Source organism: Sturnus vulgaris, chromosome 1 (assembly GCF_052056855.1).
Source record: "Sturnus vulgaris isolate bStuVul1 chromosome 1, bStuVul1.hap1, whole genome shotgun sequence".
NCBI lineage: Eukaryota > Metazoa > Chordata > Aves > Passeriformes > Sturnidae > Sturnus > Sturnus vulgaris.
Genome location: NC_142243.1, coordinates 109,217,754 through 109,242,554, shown reverse-complemented (window position 1 = coordinate 109,242,554; position 24,801 = coordinate 109,217,754). Strand labels below are relative to the sequence as shown.

Sequence of the window (24,801 nt, the reverse complement as noted above, 5' to 3'; positions counted from 1 at the left end):
ATTATCTAGCAGTAAATGCCTTGTATCTACTCTAGATTTTAATGCTGGAGTTCTAGCATCTGCCAGCTACTTTTATGTCTGGATTCAAAATATCAGGCCTCTACATATTAGTTTTTTTAAAGTACAACATGTTAATTGAAAATTGCCACATTGTATAACTGACAATCTAACTTTGCTTAAGTTGATTTTTGATTCCATACTGTAGTGTATCAGTTCTGCAATTTTTTTTTTCTGGAACAGTGTATTTTGAGACTTCTGGTAAATCAAAACCCCACAGAAGAATAGTAGCATTTTTTAAAAGTTCACATAGGCAGAAGGTGTTCTAAGTAAATGGTTGTTATAGAATAGATGGTATTTAAAATAATAATCCTACAGATATTTTTAGAATTCATGCCAAGTTCTTTATTCTAAAATGTGTTTCTTTTCATATAGCTGGAAGAAACTAATAACACTTTAACCAAAGATGTTGATTTAATAACAAAGGAAAACACAGAGATCAGTGAAAAATTTAAGAAACAAGAGGAAGGTATGTCATGTTTGGAGTTTTGATGTGTTGATCTGTTCTGAAGCACAATTGAATTTGAAGATATGTGAAGAAATGAGAAGTGGAAGAAGACATTGCTATTTATCTTCTGTATTATTTTGGGCTTGATGTTGGCTTTAGTATTTAATCTTTGTGCCTTTCTGATACATCCTTCTGGTAATTTTCTGTCATTGCAGTAGTGTTAAACTGGTAATCTTCGTCTTTGCAAATTGTATTTTTCTCAAAAGGCAAAGCAACAGGAAAACAGAATGGGGAAAAAAAAGAACTTTTAGAAGTAATTAAGTTTAATAATAATTACGTTGTACTGAAATACCTCAAAGTTGAATATTATTTTAACAGATTACAAAACGAAAAAAGAGGAGGAAATCAATAATATTAGAATGCATTATGAGAAGAGTATAAACACTGAAAGAACTCTGAAGACACAGGTATGCAATTTAATAGCAATAATTACTTTGCACTAACAGAAGTATTTCAGATTTTTTGCTTTTGTGAACTAACCCTTAGTTCTTTTGAAATTAAGTTTATATTAACCATGATGTACAATATGCATTGTTAAATTTAAGTTTGAAAGAGTAAGTTTTGGTGCTGTGTACTTTACAGTATTACTTCGATTGTGAGTAAGGGCCATTTATGTTGGTGAAGGGATGTTTGTATCAGATCCTGTAACTAGAGGAACTGAGAAGTTTTTTATAAAACATGCTGCATATATCATTTTTCTTACTGGTTCTCCTTTTTCTTAACAGGCTGTCAACAAACTGGCTGAGATAATGAATCGGAAAGATTTTAAAATAGATAGAAAGAAAGCTAACATGCAAGATTTGAGGAAGAAGGAGAAGGAAAACCGAAAGCTTCAATTAGAACTTAATCAAGAAAAAGAGAAATTCAATCAGATGGTAGTGAAATACCAAAAGGAGCTTAATGAAATGCAAGCGGTAAAATAATTTATTTTTTAAAATCACATTGTGGAACATATATATATATATATATACATATATATATATATATTTGTATATGAGTTTTGTTTTCGAAATACTTGGTTGCCCTGTTTTTGGTAACACAAGTAACTATGCATGTGTATATCAATACAGCAACTAGTAGAAGAATCTACATATAGGAATGAGCTCCAGATGCAACTGGATAGTAAAGAGAGTGACATAGAACAACTACGAAGGAAAATCATGGACCTCCAGCAAGGAATGGATTCTACCAGTGTTGCCAGTCTTCCAACAGATGAAACAGATGGAAATCTTTCAGGTATGAGAAAAGCAGAGTTGAATTACTTGGCTGTGTTGCATACACATAGTTTTGGAAGGTATTGTTTCAAACAAATTACTGCTTCTTGAAGTCTTCTGGCTGTCTAATTCTCTATCACATCTCCACTTCCTTTCTTTCTTTGTTTTTTTTGGTTTTTTTAAATTTCATACCTTAGTTGCTTATATTTTCTCACATCATACTTCCCACTGTATAGCTTGGCATTGGCATCGTTTAGATGCACTTTAGAGGAAAGAGTACCTTCACATCTCCTGTTTTTCAAGTAAAGTGATTACAATGTACAGTATTTGGTGAATAGAAGACAGGGCCAATGCTACTACAACATCATGATTGTGTTTTGTATCTTGAATGCAAAATTATCTTGATCTTATCTGTTCTTACTCAGTCATGTAGCACCTCTGTGACAACTGGCATTAGTTGCTGATGTGAAAAATAATTGGAGGAATTGCCATAATAAATTTATGGTTGCATGGTACTCTGATTTAGCAGATTAAAATAAGAACATACAATACAGTGTAGCCAGCCATTTCCATGTATCAATACCAGGCACTGTACTTTGAGACCCACTGTTAGACTGGTTAGTTATTTACCTCTCCCCTTTCCCAGTGTTTGAAAAGTGTAATCAGTTAGAAGTTCCACATGATCCACTTTTGTATCTCTCAATACAGGAAAAAAACGTTTAGTGTAATCAAGTGTGCATGACAATTTCCATACATCATAGCTAGGTATATCTTTTTTATATGGTTAAGTAATTTTTAGAATTCATTATGTAATTTTAATATATTTTTGATACGTCTGAATTTCATTGTAGAAAAATATTTTTAGACATACAAAACCAGAATACAGTTTTGGGTATTTTATGACTTCAGTGGATGAGTAGTCAGATAAAAGTAAATAGAATAATTTAAGATATGTCTTTTCCTGTTAATGCACTTCATGCTTCTCAAATTGCCACATTCTAGAGTTTTTCCAGGAGTCTTAGAGTGATTGAAATTTCAGGTAGGTTATCAGTCTTAGTACTTGTTTTGATGTAGTTACTCCTTTCTGTGTCTGTTTTTGTTTCCTATCTTCCCCTAGTGTATTTTTAGATCTTTATTTTTAGTTAATACTGTAATGAATTTCATTTTAGAATAGATTTTTGTTCAGATAATGGTAGTCTTTTCCTTCACAACTTCCATTTTGTTCAAGAAGCCTTTTGCAGTCTGCAGTTTGATCTGAAAATTGCCATCTTGTAAAGATTTTGAGTTTTGACAACCTCTTCAAGGCAAACTACCAGTGGAAATTTTTATAATTATTATATTGCTTAAGGAACATTTTTTTCCTTAGCTGTCACCTTCTAGGAATTCCTTCTGGTATTTCTGAAGTATCAGTACTTCTCAGTAGTTTTTCTCTTAGATACTCATTTTCATTCCATTAAACAGGTATAAAAAAGAAGTCGGGGGGTTTTGCTTCTTGAAGTGTTTTTTTCTCCCCTTAAATTACAAAGTGGAATCAAGCCTTATTGTTTTTAAGTGTCTCGTAATTGAAGAATTTGTAGTTTGTAATTGTTGGGACAGTAATTTTAGCAGAAAATTTCTGAACTCTTTTAGATAGAGAGCTTTAGAGGTTTTTTCTACAAGAAAACAAACCAGATTTATTCTACTCAAAACAGTAGTTTTGAACTTCCTCACTTCCCTTCTCAGCCATGGCTGTTGTATGTTACATGGAAAACACAAATGCTTCCACCCGGCCATAGATATCTTCCCTATTTTTTTTCTTAAGGGCAGTAGTGTGTCAGTATGACCCCATTGTGTCTCAGATCTTGGATGGACTGTAGCAAAAAGCTCTTTTGCCTCATTAAGGAAGGTTATTTTCAGTTTTCCTCTGGAGATGTGTGTACTCATGCTTTTGGCTGCATAACTTGTCACTTCCATTTTGAGGCAGAAATTTCAGTCTGTGCAAGATCTTTTCAAGTCAACTGTTAATTTCCATTGTTAATTAGAACATCACAGTTACTGGAAGTTCTAGTGTTCTTGGGTGAGGTGTCTACTTAGTAGCCCTCAACTATTTCTTTTTTTGCTAGCCTTTCATTTCTCTTCTCTTTTTTGCCATTTTTTCTACACATGCCTCTGATTTTTACTGCAGTTGACCTGCTGGTTTTACTGTGTGATACAGGTAGGACCTCTAGGACCTCTAATACATAATATTAGGACTTCTCTAGATTTAGATCATGTCCCTACATGCTGCCTTTTTTTTGGGTTTTTTTTTTTAGTGAGTTTATGGGTTGATCAGGCTCTGAATAAGAAGCAATTTGGTAATTAAAAGAGATTAAGTGACATTAGTGCAGTCAAATTTCACACACTTGTCAAAGAGCCAAGCAGAGGGCAAAAAAGGAGTGCAGTAGCATTGTAAAGATGAAAAATAAAAGCCAGGCTTCAGAGTAGAAATAGCCCATGACACAGAAAGAGGAAATTATCCAACACATAGGGGTTTTTTTCTGCAAACCAAGTAATTACTATACAAAACAGAAGGTGACATATTACAGCAACTCATTTGCTTCAGTTTTGTTGTATGATGTTGAATATCTTCAACTGTGTGCCAAATTCCCATCATTTCCCTAGCCCAAACCTTCAGAGCATCTTGTATAAGAGCTGAATGTGATGAGTAGTCAATAGGATTCTGTAGCTGGTACACCAGTTCTTAAGGCAAAGACACTCCTTAAAAAAAAAATCTAAGCAAATAACTGGATGAATTTTATAATGAGTAATTATAGTATGATTTATTCATTTTCCTGTCACAATAAAAACATCACCAGGGACAAAACTAAAGATAGAAAATAATATAAGCATGTATAAAAGAATGATTCCATGGTAATGATTCTGGCAATGGGCAGTCTATAGTTTAATTGAGAAAAATTTTTATACTTATACAGTTTTAAGGAAAAAAAATTCTTTATTTAGAAATAGACACAGAGAAATCACATGGTAGCACACGTTACATCTGCATTTCACTTGGAGGTATTTTCTGTCTGCCATTGGCCTAAATACTGACACAAATTCTGGTAGCTCCTAGGACAGCTTAGACTCTCTAAAAGTGGGGATTGGCCCCTTTAGACAATCCAGGCTATTCTCAGGCTTGTGCTTACTTACATAGGGAAGATCATTATGTGGATGAAGGTTTTTCCTTGTATTCAATTCTAGGCATGTTTTGTAATTCTCACTCCTGATTATTGATTCAGATAGCAGCTCAGATCTCAGTTGGTGTCCCCAGTATTAACAGAGTCCTTGCTGAAACAGCTGAGGTATTTTCTTTTAAATTATGCCTTTGGAATGCCTCTTCCTGCTGGCTGGACTTAGGGAGTCTTCATACTTGCCATGATTGTAAACAGAATTCTTCTTTGCCAAGATGGAACATAATCAGGAACGTAAGGGTTTTTTCCCCTCATTGTTACAGGGCACCTAACCTGTTGTGAATTGCTTCTTTTCATCTGATTGGCAAGATCATTTAAGTAATTGATCTGTCCTGCAGGTTTAACTGCAGCACATAATAGTTTATAGCATATGTTGTGAATCATGTTTTGTGCAAAGATAGGATGGAATAATAAATGCAGAGCATTTAAGCGAGCAGTTTTATTGGACTCAGGACTTCCTGAAGTACCTGCAAGTAGCCTGAATAAACCCCAAAGCAAGATTCAGTCAGAAATCCTTGGTGAAGTCCACATGAAATTATAGTAAGGCAGTCTGCAGAAGGAAAAATCCAAACTGGAAGAAAGGAAAGAATTAGCAAGATAGTAACTCCATGTTTTTGGTTGCTGTGGAATTCCTGAATTGTAGGAGTAGGAATTCTTGAACATTGGAAAGAGATGCTTTGCTGTTCATGAAAGCACCCACATTACTTAGCTCCAGAACGACAAAAAGTCTTATGAAGCAGTACAGTCATGGTTGTCTTGTGTGATTTTATTGAAGTGTGACTGTTAGAACTCTTACCGTGCTGAATCCCTATGAATCCTGGTAGTCTGGATACTAGCCATGAAGATGTTTAGAATGCAAGTCTACATTTAAAATGTATTCAGAGATAACTAAAAGATCTCTAGCCTTTATGGAATTCTTTCTTCATATCCTATTCAGATCCAGCTAGCCGTCAGATATTTTTGAGGCCTATCTTGTACTTTCTGGATTGCAAATACGAGGTATCAATTCTGGTATTCTTTCCAAAATACAGGGAAGTTGTCAGGCAATAGTTTTGAGCCTATTTTTAAAGACAGGAATGGAAGATTCTTCTTTGTAGTCTGGATAGGCCATATTTTCTTAATTACTTAATCAGAACACTCATAAATATTGGTCTTCTGGATCAAATATTTGTGAAATGGCCAGATGAGAATTTGCAGTTGTGCTATCTAAGTCCATCAAGAGAAATTAAAATACACTATAAATATTACTTGAGAGGAACCTTTGTGGCGAGGTGGGAATGAAAGAGCTCATCTACCCTTTCAAGAGTACATTTGGTTCCAGACGAATTTTAGTTTTGTTGAAAAGGAGTTCGTTTGGAAACTGTTACTTTCAACTGCAAGATGTTATTCACAGCTCAGAAATCATCTCTCATTCAAACAGAATTTGCTCCCTAAAATAAATTTGTAGTAGACAGAAAAGAATGTTAACGGATTCATTTGAAACACCTCATTTATTTCCTGGGTCTTTTGAAATTGTTTTCAGAACATGCTGAGATAGAAGGGAACCTAGAAAAACTTACACTGTCTCTATAAACATCTTTTAAAACTCATCATCATTGGATCTTTCCAGATTTTCATATGCCACAATTTCAACAGACACTGCTTTTTATTTTTAACAAGTCATTCCTCCTATATTCCTTTTGAATGGCAGCCACCCATACTTTCTTCTTTATTAGCAATTCATCACTTTGTTTTGCAATGGAAACCTGAGGTTTAGGATGTTTCTATAATTTCAAAATATGTAAGAATCTTCTCTTGATGTAAAAATTAATCAAAGTGTTCAAAACAAGGTAAGTATTATCTGTGAGGCCTGTAGATGTGGAGGAAATAGAGTTTTTTTTCCAAAGTTACTGAGTATCAATAATTGGGAAGAATCTGGGATAGCAGAGGGGGTAGTGTTGGGGGGATGTGGAGACCCTACCCCCCAGTCCCCACAGTTCTTATGCAGGTGTAAGAAGGTAGGGAGGTACAAATTTCCTTCATTTTTCTGGGACGTTTTCTTACTGGAATGAGTTCTGCTAACATGCTTTTCTTCCAGTTGATATCAGTTCTCCAGTATTTTGAAGCTATTCTAATGTGGAGAAATGATAGGAAATTATTCCATATTCCTAAATGTAGTCCATTTCTACGTGTTGTCTGCTGTAAGGCTAATGTGGGAAGGGCTTTTACATGCCTAATTATAATGTCTTGCTAGGCTGTCAGTCTCCTTGTAATTCTACATAGCAAAGCATATGGACAATAACTTTTATACATTTGAATGCATTTCAGAGCTTGCTGGGATACACCTCACACAGAGTTACTCCTGAAAGATAAAAGGAACCAGTAGTTCCTCAGGATATAAACAGTTGTGGAGAATGTTTCAGAAAATTTTAACTTCATTAAGTTTTCAGTGCTACTATTGCCTGGCTTCATAATTTTAAATTTTAGAAACTACTCTCAGTTAGCTGGAAGGGCTTTTAAAATCAACAGTCCACATTAGGCAGAATGCTAATTTTCTTGTGACCCTATTTTGTATCATGCTGAATTACTTCAGTAGTTTATTGGTGGGAAAATATGATATTACATTTCTCTTCGGAGAATTTTTCACTGAAAATTTGAGTAAAACACTTGTCTCTTATTCTTTATATCTAGTTGATTCTTCCTGCATTCCTTATTTAATTATCTCCTATGCTTATCTTCTGTGAGTAATGGGACACCCATGCAGCTTTGCTTGCTCTTGTGCTCTCTCTCCTTTTTTGTTTCCTGTGAAAAATGTGGATCTGATTTGTTTTACTTCCTGCATCTTCCTGCTGAGTATTTTCATACAGTCCCTCTGAATGTTAAATTATGTTTACATTGAAAATCTCTTAATTTAAACTGTAATATATTTTCAAAGCAAAGTCTTTCCTGCCTGGCTCTTCGCAAACTATTTACATACGGTGTTAGATGTTGGCATCAAGGAAAACAGCTTTACCTTCATTGTGCAGTAACTGTGTAATCAGATGTTGGCTTGTGATGAAGCATGAATTAAATGCTTATATCTTCATTTTATTTAGCTGTGCTTTTTATTCTGCTTTGCCGAATAGGTAATTGTCCATTACTGCATGTAGTACTTGTTCCTTTCTAGTAGTAGTTTGCTTTTGTGCTATTCTGCTTTATTATTATAAACAAAAAATTATTAAATATGCATTTTTTAAAACCAGAATCAAGACTTGAAGGTTGGCTTTCAGTACCAAACAAAGGAAATATAAGGCGGCATGGCTGGAAAAAACAGGTACAAATGCACTTTTTTCTTTCTTCCTCAATTTCCTTGGAAAGGTTTCTAAGCATGTGGTGAATTGGTTTTATAACTCACATTTAAGAAACAAATAAAATAATTAAGAGTAATTCAGTCTATGTACATTATTGAAGAAAAAACCCAAGAAAATTCAAGTTCAGTATGAAATCTTTAGTAATGACATTGTGCAAATTTACAACAGGGGAGGAAATGCTTTACAATGAGCATCTTGGAACCATTAAAAATCACATTTCTTCTTTGAGTAAGCATCTTTATAATTCTGTTACTGAAAAAGAACCTCTTTGTGCAACTTGGCAGCACAGAATAGGGAATACCACATTTAAATGTTCTGAAGGTCATGGAAGAGTGCATCACACTGTAACTTGCCACACATGATTTCTAAGGATGTTTCTGTCTTCCTTACGTTTAAAATGATCTGTTTCTCTTAAAAAGAACTGATTTACTCTCAGAAACTGGATCTCTGTGCTGGAATTCCCACTCCAAACAAAGCAGTCTTGTTTTGCCTCTGCAAAGGTTATGGTCTGGTTCTTTGAAACATCTGATGTTCAAATTGAGATACTTAGAACCAGTTTCTGGTTATCTTTTCTGGCTTTTCAGTTCCTCTCTTTGAACAACTTTTAGTACAACTAAATACAAAAGGGAACATGGTCTCTAGAATTTTTTAAATTTTAAAATTTAAATTTTAAAACTATGAAACAGTTTGTTTTCCTTCATCTTCCTTATATTCAAAGACTGCTACTGAAAATTACTGAGTTACTCATGATACTTTTGAAGTAACTTTCTGATTCCTTTTGAAAGGTATTTCTCAAATGCTCCTAGGGATTCATTCCTGTTGAAGAAGCACTTGAGTGTTTGTATTGGGCCTTTAGCTGCTGTACTCCTTCTTTGAAGTACTGCTATTTGCAGTGGGCCTCCATGGCCTTCTTTATACACTGCAAGTGTTTGAGTTCCAGACCTGCCTATTTTTACATCAATATCAGACCCTGGTGATTCGTCTGTACGTTAGAACCACCACCTATTCTGGCTTGCTGGGAGTGAATGATAAGTTCTGCCCTATTTCAGCTCATGGCCAGTCACCTTCCCCCCGCCCCTTCAAGCAAGGGAGGAACAAAAGCAGAATTTATGGGTTGAATTAACAATTTACTGAAAGTACAAAGCAAGACTGGCACAAATCAGGTAGCTTTGTTCTGTTCTGGATTATATAAAATACTGTGTTGTTTTTCTGTCAGAATGCTTCTAACATCCTTTTATGGTTGTTTTGTAAAAATTGAGATTATTTTTGCATTCTCTGACAACTGAAATTTTAAATTCCTGATAAATGCAGCTTCTCCAGTGAAGGACTATCAGAATTTCTTCAGGCATGCTCAGTATAGGCATATTTACTTGCCTCAAAATATTTTAGGCCGTTAATCCCTTCACATTTTCCTAGTTTGGATCCGCTCACACTTCGGAGGAATTTGAGGTGCAGTTGGATGGCTCAGTCATGAAATAAATTGTACTGATAAAGTTCCTTAACTAGCTGAGGTTCATGTCAGTGAGACACAGTAGTGAGTGACTATTCACTCACATGTGCATTCTGTTGGCTGAACTGTACTATAGCTGAAACAAGCTGGCAGGTAATCAGCCTCCTCTGGTGCTTCCCTTCCAAATTCTCCTGCAGTTCACTTTTGTGAAGCTGGGAGGTATATGCAACCTCAATTACAGGCATGCCCAGATTAATTTAAAGGAAAAGCAAAATTACATTAGGAGTGAAATTGGATTGATGCCTGAGTTGTTACAACTTGAGCTGCTGCATTTCTGACTCATATGTCAGTAGCACTGATGTTTTTGCCCCATGCCCTCTGAGTTACTTAGATTAAGTTAGAAAGGGGTGAGTGTGGAAAACTTAACTTGAGAATAAACAGTTCAATTATACCTAAAGCTAACACTGAAACGGGTTACCCTTATTTTTATCTGGAGCTTCATTTCATCCCAAGTGAAGATGATAAAATATTATTCAAAAACCACTGTAGAAAACAGAACTACTGTCAGAAGATTTTTATATGTTCACAGCAAGATATTGACGCTGTTGTACATAACTTTTTTTTGTGAGTTAAGTTGTTCTTTCACCAAGGCTTATATATAATGTGATAAATGAATTCCTTTGCAGTCAGAATTTGTATTTGTGCTAGTTGTCATCTTAAGGGCTTGCTCTTATCTCTGAAAGGCAAAGGTGCCCACTTCAAAGATGAAAAAGGCATTAGTTTTCTATTGGAGTGAATAAAGGAATTGAAGTAGTCTTTTTCTTCAATGGGAAAAATCACAGGAGGCTCACACTATTGCAACTTAGTACTTACTCAAGCTGATCAGGCTTTTTATTAAGGAATTGTGACAAAACGCCCTTTCATGGCTTTTTTTATATGCATTTCAGTAATTGAGATTTACAACTGTAGCTCACACCTTGCACAGCATATTTTAAAAATGCTGTTGTATAAACTTAAGATGACTTTCATACTCAGGTTTTGAGGTCAGCTTCAAGTCCTATATAAAATGAGGTTGAAACCTCCCCTTGTAGAAGGAATAGACATTCAAATTATCAGTATCTGCATTGTGCAGAAACCCGTCCAGTTACAGTTACCTGCCAGTACTTGGAATTAAAGATAAACTATTGGTGCATTCATTCTGATACTTTTCTGTCCTTCTGGGTTATAGTATATGTGAATCTGGAGATCAGTATAGACAGAGCTGCCCATTTACCTGCTTTTAATCCTCTTTAGCGTCTTATATCTTTCAGTTCCTTCTAAAACATTTGTAACTGCAGGGGAGGGAACAGCAATAGCTGTCAATGAGCTTGTGCTTGTGAACAGTTCCAGCAAAGATACTGGACTAGCGACTCCCAGTGAAGAGCAGCAGGCAGTGAATTCTAGTCTTGAACTTGCTGGAAAGTGCTTAGGTTAGAGGTGTTTGATCTTAACTATCTCATTGTATTCAGAGAAACAGACCTCTGTTTCTGCCGATTGATTTTGGGTCTTTATTTTACCAGTGCATTAAATGGGAAGTGTAGGAAATAGCAGGAGTCATGGGACTCTGTTTTAGCCTACCAGGAGTTTGTTGTGAAGTACCATTGAGTCCTGCAGGCCTATAGAACTAGAGAAGTTTTATACAACATTATCAATAAGTGATAACTTTTGCATTGTGTCACTCATAGAGTAAAGTTCATAGCAACCTGCCAGTAGCAACTAAAATTTATGAGTTAATGTACAGATGGACTTGCAGAGTCATCACAAGCTTTTTAGAGTGATCCAATGACAATACTGTCACTGCAACTCTGTAGCATTGCAGATCCATAATGTAGCTGCCTTCAGGGTGATACTGAATTTGAAACCTTTCATTTACTCTGGCTTTTTATGTGCATGTAGGATATTAGGATAAATAATTGCTTTTTAAAATGCAATTTCAACTGTTTTACCCTTTCTTTCCACAGTATGTTGTGGTGAGCAGTAAAAAGATCCTGTTCTACAATGATGAAAAAGACAAGGACCAGTCTAATCCATCTATGGTACTAGATATAGAGTAAGTAAAGCCGTTGTTAGCTTTGGATACAAATTGACGAGAGTGTTACGTGTGAAATAGGAGATAGCAAATCCAAAAGCTTGAAATAAAAAGTCCATAAATAATTTTTAATTTCCCATAATGGCTGGAAAACGTCTGCCTCTCTGTATTTCAGTGTGACATTAACAGAACCCCTTTTGACAGTACTTTTTCTTTGTCCTATGATGGCTAAAAGTTAGAGAAAAAGAGAAAGGATCATTGCTGTTCTAGTCCAAAGCATTTCTAACTTTTCCAGCTGTTTTCTGTTTAAAGTGATAAAATATATTAATTGTTATTACTTTACACTGGTTTTACATGAGGAAAATTGTGTTAAATATCACTGAAGCCCCTCTCTGGTACATGACTGTGATGTTTGAACAGCTGATTGACATTATGGGATCATACAAAATAGTAATTGAAAAAAGGTTTTAGAATTCATGAATAGATGGATCAGGGACTAACAAATACAGTGGTCTGGAAGGAATCTCAAACTCAGGAAGTGCTTAAGCTGCCAATTGCTCATAACCAGGAAAAGAGTAATTTTCTCTTTGAACTGTTTCGTACTCTCTTTTCATAAACATCTGCTACAGCTACTGTTGAAAACAGGATGTTGGGAGAGATGGACTTAGAGTCTTGACCCAGTATAAGATGGTGTTTGTTCCAATTGAAATAGTATTTTCAACAGCTGGTGCCCCAGATTTCCTTTTGTGATGTTTTGGCGTAGATTGTTCATCAAGCCATAATATTATTTAGTAAAAATCTACTGGATAGTATTCTACATAATATGGTTACTTCCATCCGGGTTTTCACTAAGCTTTTCTAGCAATAATATTAGACTTCCTAGTGTTTTGAGGAAGTATTTTAAAGCCTTTATCTTAAGTAAATTTACCTTGATGGATCTTGAATCCATTGTAAGATAACCCTTTCCATGCTGTGAAATATTTTGGTCTTGTGTAGGTAGACAAAATCTATACGGTTTATGAATTAGTTCCTAAAATCATATTGCAGTGTTGAAGTAGGTTGTGTTGCTTGCATAAGTTTTAAGAACTTCAAAGCAGTTTGATAATTATTCTGAACCATACATAACCTTTTAGCATTTTCTGATCCATATTTCTTCTTATCTAGTAAGCTGTTTCATGTCCGACCTGTAACTCAAGGAGATGTATATAGAGCTGAAACTGAAGAAATTCCTAAAATATTCCAGGTAAAAAGAAATATATTCTCCTGTCTTTAACTCTCTTGAAAAACTGGTGGCTTCTTTGAAAAGGTTACAAAAGTACTTAGTGCTTCAACAATAACACAGCAGTGTTCTTTTACAGATTCTCTATGCTAATGAGGGGGAATGCAGGAAGGATTTGGAGGTAGAACCAGTACAGCCGGCAGAGAAGACAAATTTTCTAAATCACAAAGGCCATGAATTTATTCCCACATTATACCACTTTCCAGCCAACTGTGAGGCCTGTGCCAAACCTCTCTGGCATGTCTTTAAACCCCCTGCTGCCCTAGAATGTCGAAGATGCCATGTGAAGTGCCACAGAGACCACTTGGATAAAAAGGAGGAATTAATTGCACCATGCAAAGGTATACTCATGTTTTTTTCTGTTCTGTATTCTCTGTGTGGTTAAGCCAAACCTGCTAAACTACTGGAGGTGAATAAAAGCACTTCAGTTTAAAATTAAATCTATAAGTAAAGTTCTGATATTTTAGATGTGAAAGCTGCTGTTAAAGCAATAGGCTGTTACACTGCTTATGAACAGACAGCTGTGGCAAAGCTCTGTAGGGAGGCCTATGGTGGTGTAACTGATGGAGCTCTGCTGAGTGCCCTGAGAGCACAAGGTTGCCTAGAGATTTGTGCCCAAGAACTGGGCAGCTCCTTGGTGCCCACACCATTCCATCTGCACTATACCTGACCCGTGCTAGGGACAATTGCAGTGGCTTCATCAGCAAGCTCTGCTGAGGCCTTACAGAGTGGTTCTTCAGCCACCTCACAGACTGGAGTTTGAGTAAAAGTTTCTTCTCTGTGCTGCTGTGAAACGGAGCATTCAGGGTATGTTCTCTGGAACTTGGCCATAAGGCACCCACACAACTTCCCAGCTTATTAAAATCGTAATTAGTGTAAGTTTCTCATGTCTCGAATATTCATGTTAGACTCAAGAATCTTAATGCATAATGACAAATTGTGAAAAACATTATATTAATAATCTTCCCTGCTGTTTGTTGTCTTCCAGAAATATATAAACAAATGCAATACAAGAATGTATATAGGTGCCATTATTCCTTCCAATGGCACAGTTGGTGTGTCAGAACTCTTACTTTGATAAGGAGCCCTGGTTTTCACTGAATCATCTTCCCCCCTTTTCATTGTAGTGAGTTACGATGTAACTTCAGCAAGAGATATGCTCTTGTTGGCATCGTGTCAAGATGAACAGAAGAAGTGGGTGACGCATTTAGTAAAGAAGATCCCTAAGACACCACCGTCTACTTTTGTTCGTGCTTCTCCTAGAACTTTGTCTACAAGATCCTCAGCAAACCAGTCATTCCGAAAAGTTGTTAAAAATACTTCTGGAAAAACTAGGTGAGAAATAAGCTACAGAAGCTACAGATCTTCTTGGCTAAATAAACCTCAGTTTATGAGTCCTATTCCATGTGAAATTGTGTAATAGTTCCATATTTATGGCAGTTGAACTGCTGATCTAAAGCTTTGTCCAAATCCCAAAGAAAGGAGCAGAATTCTCCTGTTATTACTGTAATTTATTGGTTCTTCACATTTGGAAAGGAGGTGGTACCTGGCCTGCCAATGCTTGGGAGGGATCTGTTTGCATTTTTTTTCCTGTTTAAAGGCAAGGCTCAGTGGATATGTCAGTAATGGCATTTAGTAGCAAGGGTGATCCACAGTCATCCCATCTATGGATTGATTGAGACCTTGAGCATGCTAGTAGTCTTCTGCAGATGGGGCTGAAATGAGAAACTGACAGATTCTGTCTGTTGTTAGGCCAACTCTTTTGTTGTGAGGCCAGTTAAGTACTAATTCCATTCTCCCTCCCTGCTTACTCCTTCCCAGTTGTCTTCTATCCCAACAGTCATTTTTGTAAACTATTTGTGACCCTACGCGTTAACCAAGACATGGTATAAAATACACTTTTTTACTGCTTAGATTACTGTAATCTGATTTTAACCTTTATTAGCTTCCTGATACAGTATGTGTGTTGTTTTGTCCCCAGATAATCAATTGAAGTGACAGTATGGAGTGGAAACTAGTGTCTCAATAAGGAGAGAGTCTTCCCAGATTGGCAGGGCTACCAAACATTCCTGGCATGCAATGAAATAAAAGCAGACTTTTGCATATAAGGAGACATGGGGTATATCATGAAACATCCTCGTGAATGGGAACAGAAGAGAAAAAATATGAAAGATAAAAAGGGCATTGGTTTTCTTGTCCCCAAGACCTCCATCCTAAAACATAAGTGGTCATAGAACAGTTGGGTTGGAAGGGACCTTAAAGATATCTAGTTCCAATTCACTCTGCCAGGGTGGATCAGGTTGCTCAGGGGCCCATCCAGCCTTGGCCTTGAACACTCTCAGGGATCATGATTTTGAGATAGTAATATATTCAATGAAGACCTTCAAGATAATCCCATACAGGAAAATTACTTTTGGCCTCAATTACAAAGCTGTCAGTATAAAAATCAGTGGTGGTGTGGGCAGTTTGGTGTTAGAGATCATGCAACAGCATGAGGAGAAGGACATAAAGAGAAAACTGTGACCAGCATTTAAGAACATGTAACTGGGCCAGAGTCCTTGGGAGAGAAGCCATAGTCACAAACACTGAACAGTCTCAATTTACCAATTGTAGTTCAAATGGTAGGAAACGCAACAGAACTGTGGTGTAATTTTAGTTTTCAACACCAGTGCTTAATCAAGCTGAACTTCTGAACTACCGAAACACTTATGATTTGTGGGGAGATTTCCTGGGAAATGGGCAGTTTTTCCTTACAGTCTTCACTGTAAAAATCTGTGGAAAACCAGGGTGAGTGCAGTGGAAAAGCACACAGTGACAAACTGTGTTTAAAAGACTATAAAATCAGGGATTGCTTACTATAGTAAGCGATAAGAAAGAAATAGTAGCATCTTTAGCATTGAGGATCTTTTGAAGAGGGAGTGCTCTTGGACAGTAAAAAAAGCCTGAAAACAAAGAGAACAACTAATTCCTCCTAAACCAACCAACCATCCAACTAGCCAGTGGGGTTGGAAATAGTTGTTTTAATGTGTCATTTACTTGCATCTTTAAGATGTGATAATTGGATAATGTAAAACAATACTTGAAAGATACTAATCGTACATTTAAAAAACCATCCTCTCTTCTTGAGTGTACAGATTCTTTCCTCACCCCTGCTGATCCTTGGTAAGGATAGTGCATACTTCTTTATTTCACGTTTATATGTTTAGAAAAAGGACTCCAAAAGGCTCTTTGATTTGCATTCTGAGTGTGCTCTCCATTTATCCTTGCGAGGGCCTCTGGTAGCTGTAATAACCAGCTTTCATGCATATTCTTATGGGAGAAAAATCCATTTTCTTAAATCAATTAATTGATTCTTTTTCACTCTGTCTTAATAGAAGTGCTGGTTTGGAGTTGCCTTTAGAAAAGATAAGTATGCAGCTAATCTGTTACAGAAGGAACAGATTTGGATATTTGAAAGTTTACAGTAACTCTTAAAGGAATGGGTATATTTGGGGCCATCAGTTACCCAGACTATTGCTGTTATTAATCCTATTGGCATTGTCCTGTTCAGAGTGTTACAGAATCACAGAACTACACAAGTAGGGAATGGAACTTTTTTTAAAAATGCGAAACACCATTATTAAAGCTCTGTTTTTAAGATCCTAAAGATACAATGAGTCTAATAGCTCACCAGCACCAGAAGGAGGACAGCTGCACATTCCTGAGCTTTATCTTGTGTCAGTTCATGCTTCACAGATTACCAGAGTGAAATAATTTATTTTTCAACAGAAAATTAATCCAGGAATGTTTTGCCTAAAGGAAAGCCAAAAAACCCAAAGCATGACAACAAAAACAATCCAACCCTAACTCCACGGAAGAGCTTGTGATTTTCTGTTGGGTTCAGAAGTTGCAGTGGTTTGGGGGAGAGCCTCAAGAACAAAAGGAGAAAGAGTGATGGTGATGATCTTGCATGAGATCAGATCAGCTGTTCCAAATACTGCAGCCTTGCGTTTTCTCCATCTGCCCTGGTATACGACCTCTGCTCACACCTTTCTCCATCACCCAAGGAGATCTTCCAAGTTCTTGGGAAGAAATAAAGCTCTTAGGTTTTCTGTCAATTTAGAAGTTAATACCTGCATGGTATCTTCTCTCTTTAGCTTCTTGAATTTATCTGTGTATTAAGCTGTGACATGGATCAAACAGTTAACATTTACATTACTCTTCTAGACTGACCCCAAATCCATCAGTGAACTCGATGACATAACTGATACCTTGCTTCTTGATGATGTCAAAGACCGACAGAGCTTCTTAAAACATGTAATTAATTATAAGAAACTCTGTTTTAATGCTGCATATTGTAGTCACTGATTGTGGTGAAAGAGTCCTATTGAGCATAAACCATTTAGAAAGGCAAAGCACTTGAGCAGCAGGAATGCTGGGTATGTGTGTGCTCTTGCCTGTCATGCTGCCTGGAGATGTCTGCAAGAGGCAGGTGGGGGCCCTTGGACCTCTCTGAGGAGGCTCCTTGGGTGTCTTTGTGACACACTCTGTCCCCATCAGACAGCTGGCACAGGGTTGACTGGAGTGTAGTGGGACCTGCAGAGCAATGTGAGCAAACAGTGAAAAGATTCAGTTCCAATGAGCAATGAAGCATTAGAAAAAGGCCGGGTTGGAACTCTTCATTCTGGCAGTTGTACTGTGGACATTTTTATGGCTTTCTCAGACAAATTTTTTGTGAGTTGTATCTATGAACTAGACAAGTACTGCTGTGATGGACTATGCCCAGCCTGTGCCCTGATACCACTACATGTTCTGTCCTGTGTGTTTGAAAAGAAGAGGTGGAGGATTTCTTTTAGGAAAATTCACTTCTAATGGACCAATGTTTAAATTTAGCTTATTAAATAAATTCATAGTGTAGCTTATGTACTGAACATTTAACTGGTAGCTTAGCACAGTAGCTGAGCTCATTTGACAGCCTGTTGCTACTTAAAGGGGAGGATTTTCCCTCTGCGTCTTCTTTTCCTTCTTTTCTGTCCCTGGATCCTAGATAAGTGCTTGAAATTATCCATTTTGCACCCTTCCATGAAGGTACACAATTCAGTTTCCTGACTGTCAAAAAAATGTAGACTAACTGTGCCAAACTAGTGATTGGATCAGTGCACTGAGGACAGGTAAGTAGAAGGCTGCTCTCCTGGGGTCAGGGAGGTGAGGAACAGCAGGCTCTTTCCCTCTCAGGAGGCAGTCAATTATTGGATCAGCCTCTGTGAAGTCAAGATGCTGCACCCTGCAGTTCTCCTCTTCCTTCACCATTTTGCCAAAGTGTGGGAATCAGAGAAGCAGCAATGATTTTTTTGGGATATACATGTCTAGCTTTTACTAAGTATCTGAAAATTGTTCTCTTGTCAGACAGTATAGCAGAACTTGCTCTCGGTGATGGAGTCCTACCATGTAAGCAGGCATTAACTGTTTTGTTGAATGGATACAGACTTGAACACATGCTTGAAGACATTTCAGTACATTTCATTCAGGGTCTGACCCACCTTTCTTTGCAGTTGGTAGGCAGTGTTTCCTTGACTTCAGGGAGAGGTGTCTCAGACCCACTGAAAGGAGCTTCACATATAAAAGTTCATCCTAAGTTCTATTCCTCATTTTAATAACTTATCACTAATGACAGTGAATCAGAACTTCATGATGAACTTGCTGGCATTTGCAGTTCTGCTTCAAGATCGGAACCTACACTTCATAGCTTCCAGTCTGCTGATGTATTCACGTTGTATTAGCACGGCTGAGGCCTTTTGTTTTAATAAAGTTGAACTTGGGCACTTGGTCAAGTTAATGCATGTTTGAAGAGGAAAACAACCAACCAGCAAAAATTCCTGTGCATTAGATGAGCTCTGCAACTGCATGTGCGTGCTCTTAGCCTAGAGAGCCTTTTCTTGTTCTGCAAGTGAAAGAGGGTCACCTTGCATTTGCCACGAATACACCAATGATTGTTGACTCATAATTGCTTACTTGTAAAGCTGCAGTAATATTATCATCTGTCTGATCGCTCTGCTTAATGTTGTTTGAAACTGAGAACAGTTTGTGGAAGATGATGTAGGTATGATGTTAGTATTGTACCTTGTCAATTGAAAAAAAATCTGTTAAAGTATTTTCTTCACTGAGGCTCTTGGCAAACACGCACTAGTGTTACGAAGCTAATTTTTATATTTGTTATTAATTGTCTGTTTTCTTCTTTGTTCCAGCTAACCACATGTACAGTGCTTAATGGAACCTCATGGGATGCAGTCAGAGAAACAGGGCTTTTTTTAACCACACAGAGCAGTGCAGACGGGCTGTTGTTCCTTTCAACATAACTATCACAGGCTTCAGGGTTAAGATTGCTATTACTGTCTCCTCCTTGCTTTGGCACAAAAGCACGCTGAGGGTGTTTAATTGCGGGTTTGCCTCAAGGTAGATTAGATTAATTATTACTATGTAATGCAAGTTAAAGCAAATACAGCTTAGCTAGGTATATAAAAAAGGTGCTGCCTTTTGGATTTTTTAAAAAAGCCTGTCAGTCACAATGAAATGCAGCCAACTTTCTTCGTACCAGTACCAAGAAAAGGACTGTTAACCCTGTGAAGGGGATATTTATGTCAAGATGAGCGTATGAAACGGAGTAGAAGAGGAAGGTTTCTCAGTGAGAAGGACTGCAATTGCTTTCAAGACTCTTAAGTTGTGCTCTTGAAGACTGCAGAACTAGCTTAAAATGAAGCCTTATCACTTGAACTTCAGTGCCTTCACTGCAGAGTTCTTTACAGCCTTAATGCTAACCACCCACTATGGAATGGATCAAAGTGTTAAATATTTTGCATTATGCTTTACAAAATACTGATGCAGCAGGTTTGTAAAAGGGGGAAAACAAGTAATTGCCTTTAATCTATGCATTTTTGCCAAGCCATACTGAATTATTTTATTGTTAGAGACATTAGAAACTAACAGTAAAAAGAACCACCGAGTTTGGAAGCATATTTTGGGGTACATCATTTCTATACTGTATAATGTATTGCCTTACAATTTTAAGTGATAACGTACATTAAGTTAACAAACATTTAAGAAATATATGCACTGTTTGAACTGTAAATTATTCTTAGAACACATTTACTTGGTTTTACATTGTTCTTTTAGTGCCTTAATTTGAGATAATTTTATTATTGCCATGTCAATAAGTGTAGAAACCTAAAACTAAACAAAGGAAACCTCTAAAAAACTATTGCATATCAGTAGTTTTTACTGAATTTTAATTGGTTGAAGTATTGTAGATGCTAGATGCGTTTCTAAATTAAGTACAATCTTTGAGTGAGAATTCCTCTTACAAAGAAAGACTGATTCTTGTTCATAAGCCAAGAGATGTGTAGGCAATGCAAAAAAAAACAATAAAAGAAAGATGCAAAAGCTCTGGGTAATTCAGGAATTTCAGTAAATGCTGTCAGACTCTTGCTTTGTAGCAGGAATACATTCATGGTATGGGCAGTATGGTTTTATTTTATTTTATTTCTTAACCAAATACCTCCTCAGTAATTTATAATGGCTTTGCAGTTGTGTATTAAATAAGAAGCACTGGAAAACTGATTCGTCCTTAGGACGATTTGCATGTTTCAAGTGGTATTGAAAGCCGCACTGATGGATATGTAATAATAAACATATCTGTTATTAATATGGTAATGACTCTGTGCTCATTTAATGAGAAATAAAGTAATTTATGGAAAGACCCGTTTGAAAATGACTGGCATGGTGTTTTCTCCTGACTGCAGCTTACACATCTTTCTAAGCATTCAGACATTGCAACAGTTTCCAAATAGATGTGCATTTGCAGCATAATGCCTAGGGCTGCATTTTTTTTTTACTATTCCACATGAATAAGTAAATACCATATTAAATAATCTTTTAATTTCCTTATTCTCATGGCCTACTGTAGTAGCCTTATTTATATTCATTATTCAACCACCACCCTGAGCTGGCCTTGTGATTGCTTCATCCTTCATGATGCAGGTTTAGACTTTCAGAAATTCCACTTAATTGTGGGAGGGAACACTGTTCAAAAGACAAGGCAATTTTTGTTGTTAGGGCGTTTTGGGATTAGGCTTGTTTGGGCTTTTTTCGAACAGCCTGTACATCCTATGAAGCTAGCTGTCCATAAATCTCCCTGGGTAATCCACCAAGGCCTGCAGAACAATAGAGCAGTAAGGCCAAATTACATGTGAATGATTTTATGTCCTTTGAAGGTCACAGAGTTGGGAAGTACAGATAAATAGAAGCCATTGATGTAACTTCAGCAAGTTCCTCTGTGTTGAGCTTGCTGTATCTGAAATGTCAGCAATATCAAAGCTGTGGCTGGAGCACACTGAAGACAAGCTTCCAGATCACCAGTCACATTGACTGTGAGCTCGTCAAGCAATGTCAGGGATAATTATCACCTGCTTTAATCTCCTGTCACACACTGGGAAGGGAAAAATATAGTAAGATATTAAACAGATCTTACTTTAATATGTACATTATAATAGGAAATCTGGGGCAGTTGGAAAGGCCTGTGGTCTCTCCAGACTCGTATTAGGTTGAGGATTGCTTTTCTGCTTTCCTTTATGTGTAACTGGCTATCTCTGCAGGCTCAAAACCTTTTTCTTGAGTATAAAAAGTAGTATCTTGAAATTTCATATTTAATGAATCTGAAAAATAGCGTAAGCCCTGTTATGAATAGCTGATGACTAGTGGGAAGAGGGATTGTGGAGAAATGATTTTTGCTCTACAGATTGGCACCTACTGCATTTCCAGAGTTTCTTAGTAATGCTGAAGTTCTGCAGTTTTTCTAAAATGCTGATTTTGCTTGGGAAAGCAGCAGCAGACATAAAGAAGTGTAAAATTACATTGACTTGTGTGTCTGGGATAAATTGCAACTAAAATGCTGTAATAATAGAGTCTAGACGTGCAAATTACAGTTTGTGTGTTCTGGTACACTGATGTTGGCACTTGTTTACTGTAAGCAACGTGCCTGCCTACAGGAATAGCTACACTTTGAATAAAAAAAAGCACCCAAACGTTTCTAATGTTAGGAAAAGTAATGCTTACCATCTCAACTGAAAGTCATCAAGAGATAGGAAACGTGTAAGCTGTGAAGAGCCATCATAAATCACCCTGGCTGCCTTTAACTGGTAAAGCTGTAATTTTACAAGCTATTTGAGAAATAAAGACGTTCAAATTCATACATGATAAATTTTTTTGTTAATTTGCCTCCACCTTTTCATTTTTTTACGACTGTATTAGGTTCATTGACATTGGTAGAACATGAAAAATCTGATTCGCTCTTCAAGCTTCCCTATTCCTGCTGAAGGCAACAAGAAAGAAAATGGAGAGTAGTTAACTGTAGCAAAACAGCCCGGTAATAAAAGGATATGGCTTCCTCCGTAGGTGGGATTTTCCTACAGTAGCTACTGAGGCTGTAGCCAGAAGCAAATTGGTAACTGTGCAGCGAGAGGAGGGGGCAGCAGCTGAGCTTCCCTCTGAGCTGGGGAACTCTGCTGAGATATTTTAATATACTAATTACAAACATTTAAAAAAATGCAGGTGGAATTTTGTTCTTATTCCTTTCCCTGGATGTACATTTGTGACCCAAATGTAAAACTTTTGAAAACTGCTGAAATGGAAGAGGTAACACAAAAAGGGGGTGGTGTAGGTACCTTAAACATCTCCTGGATTGCTAGGTTTTCTTTACTGAAGATCCGTAGAAGATACACTGGAGTGTGGATGCCTCATCCTGGTAAGCTTTCAAGCCTAGGTTGGATGGGGCCCTGGGCAACCTGATATAGTAAATAGCATCCCTGCCCATGGTCCCTTCCAACCCAAACCATTCTGTGATAGACAGGTTCCCAAGAACATTATGTTCCCCACAAAAAATAAAATACATGTTAATAAAGGCACCAGCTAATATACTGAATTAGGTTAACTCATCATGACCTTTAAAGAAACGAGAAATGTAAATGTAGTATTTTAAGTCCCGAGTCTCTGTTCTATCCCAGGCATCACACAGGTGCCTAAGCGTGCCTTGCAAAGCGGTTTGGTTTCCTTCCCTACATCTTCTGCTGTATCACAGCACCTGCTTGTACTGTCTGAGGGTTCACCTACCATTTGTGCTCCTCAGAACCCGGCCACAGGAGCTTTCACAGCACTAAAAGCCTTTTCTAAACAGATCTGGACTTGCTCAGAGCCATCTTCCAGTGCTCATAAGCCCTGCCAGGCCTGCTGGCCTACGGGTACTACAGTGCTGATGACACAGCCCCAGCTTTCGGATCCAAGCTGGCCTGTATCCAACCAGCTCAGGAGGGGAAGGAGCCCTGCTCAGACGGCCCTGTCACAGGCTACAGAGACGCAGCCAGGAAAAGCACTTCCAGTGTCCCCATGCCCACATCCAAGGTTCCCCTGGGGCCTGTCTTTACTACGAAAAAAGCTGCCTTTAATAATGTTTAACCAATCTTTTACAATTTTAATGTTGTCAAGCAGGTTGCACTCTTTGTCTCCTGATGTCAACACTCCTTATGTCAGATTCAGGAAAACCACCATCTATTGATCCTCTCCTTTAGGAAAAAGGCACACAGCTGTTACTGCAGGAAGAGGCCTTACACAGTCTCGGAGGAAAAATGGGAGATAGTGGTTCTTCACCTTGCAGAGGTCGGAATGGTTTTTCCTGCAGATACAAACCCCATTTCTTCTCTTTCAGCATAGCACCCTCTAGTGCCTTTCCCAAATCCTGGAAATGCATGGTCTGTGACTGCCTGAGCCCTGACCAGCTAAGGGTTTCTCTAAAGGGAAGGATTCAGTGCATTCAGTGCATAGAGCATTCCACTTCCATTTAGCTGGCATGAGTAAACGTGACTCTAGGTATGTCACTTCTGGTATAAAGAGCAAAACGTTCGACTGGAGCTATCCCACATGTAAATTCACAGGCAAGCAGCTGGGATCTGCTCTCCCTTGAATAGAGATGGTCTGCAGGATCTCACCCTAGAACTGGATCAAAGCTTTTCTAGAAAGCTTCTTTCATCAAGTCCAAGTAATAAAAGATTCACCACTTTTGCTGGTCAGTTTTAACACTTAAATCGCTTTAGTAATTGTAAACTCCATCTTAATTCAAGATCCAGCATGATCCAGCAAAATTTCAGCACGACACCCTTTGAAGATTCTCTGTGAAATGTAATCCTTGCTCCCTCAAACCTCATTGTCCCATCTAGGGGCCTACACTGGACAATAAAATTAACTCATGCTCTTCTTCTCCATGACAAACTGAAAAGACATAGATTTCTAAGCCTTTCACCTTAAGGCTTACGTTCAAACCCTGGATTATTTTTAAAGCCATTTTATATTTCATTCTTCTACTGTTCGGAACTGAAAATCACATCTGGGGAACAGCAAGGACAAGATCCTCCTTGTTTAGGATATCAGCTCTTTGGCAAAAACATGGTCAAAAGTGCACATGCCAACAACCAGACAGTGGTAAAAGCTGTGGCAGATGCTCTTCACAGCAGCACCTGTAAGCAGCAGAGGAGCGTTGGGTTTCTAAAGGTGGGAGCTAGGAGGGGTCCAAGGAAAGGATGTTCCTCTCTTATCTCATTCTCTCCCTTGTATGTTAAAGCACTGCTTTGGTTTCTTTAACCACATCCTAATACCAAGAGTTTTTG

The 24,801-nt window shown here is 37.5% G+C and overlaps 1 protein-coding gene across 3 annotated transcripts in view; it reads left to right on the top strand.

Annotated features, from left to right (window-relative positions):
• The window catches only part of ROCK1 (Rho associated coiled-coil containing protein kinase 1), an 83,221-nt gene extending 62,377 nt beyond the window's left edge, over positions 1–20,844 (top strand). The window contains exons 24-34 of one of the 3 annotated variants that reach the window (XM_014871279.2): positions 433–526; positions 884–972; positions 1,291–1,479; positions 1,636–1,801; positions 8,210–8,280; positions 11,768–11,856; positions 13,000–13,078; positions 13,194–13,455; positions 14,242–14,449; positions 18,500–18,541; positions 19,339–20,844. In XM_014871279.2, the coding sequence (XP_014726765.1) occupies positions 433–526; positions 884–972; positions 1,291–1,479; positions 1,636–1,801; positions 8,210–8,280; positions 11,768–11,856; positions 13,000–13,078; positions 13,194–13,455; positions 14,242–14,449; positions 18,500–18,527 (1,275 nt within the window). In that variant the 3' untranslated portion in view covers positions 18,528–18,541; positions 19,339–20,844. Of the gene's footprint in view, positions 1–432; positions 527–883; positions 973–1,290; positions 1,480–1,635; positions 1,802–7,658; positions 7,708–8,209; positions 8,281–11,767; positions 11,857–12,999; positions 13,079–13,193; positions 13,456–14,241; positions 14,450–18,499; positions 18,542–19,338 lie in introns of those variants that run through there. The other 2 variants (XM_014871280.2, XR_015807032.1) reach the window with 2 other exon arrangements.
• The last annotated feature ends 3,957 nt before the right edge of the window (positions 20,845–24,801 follow it).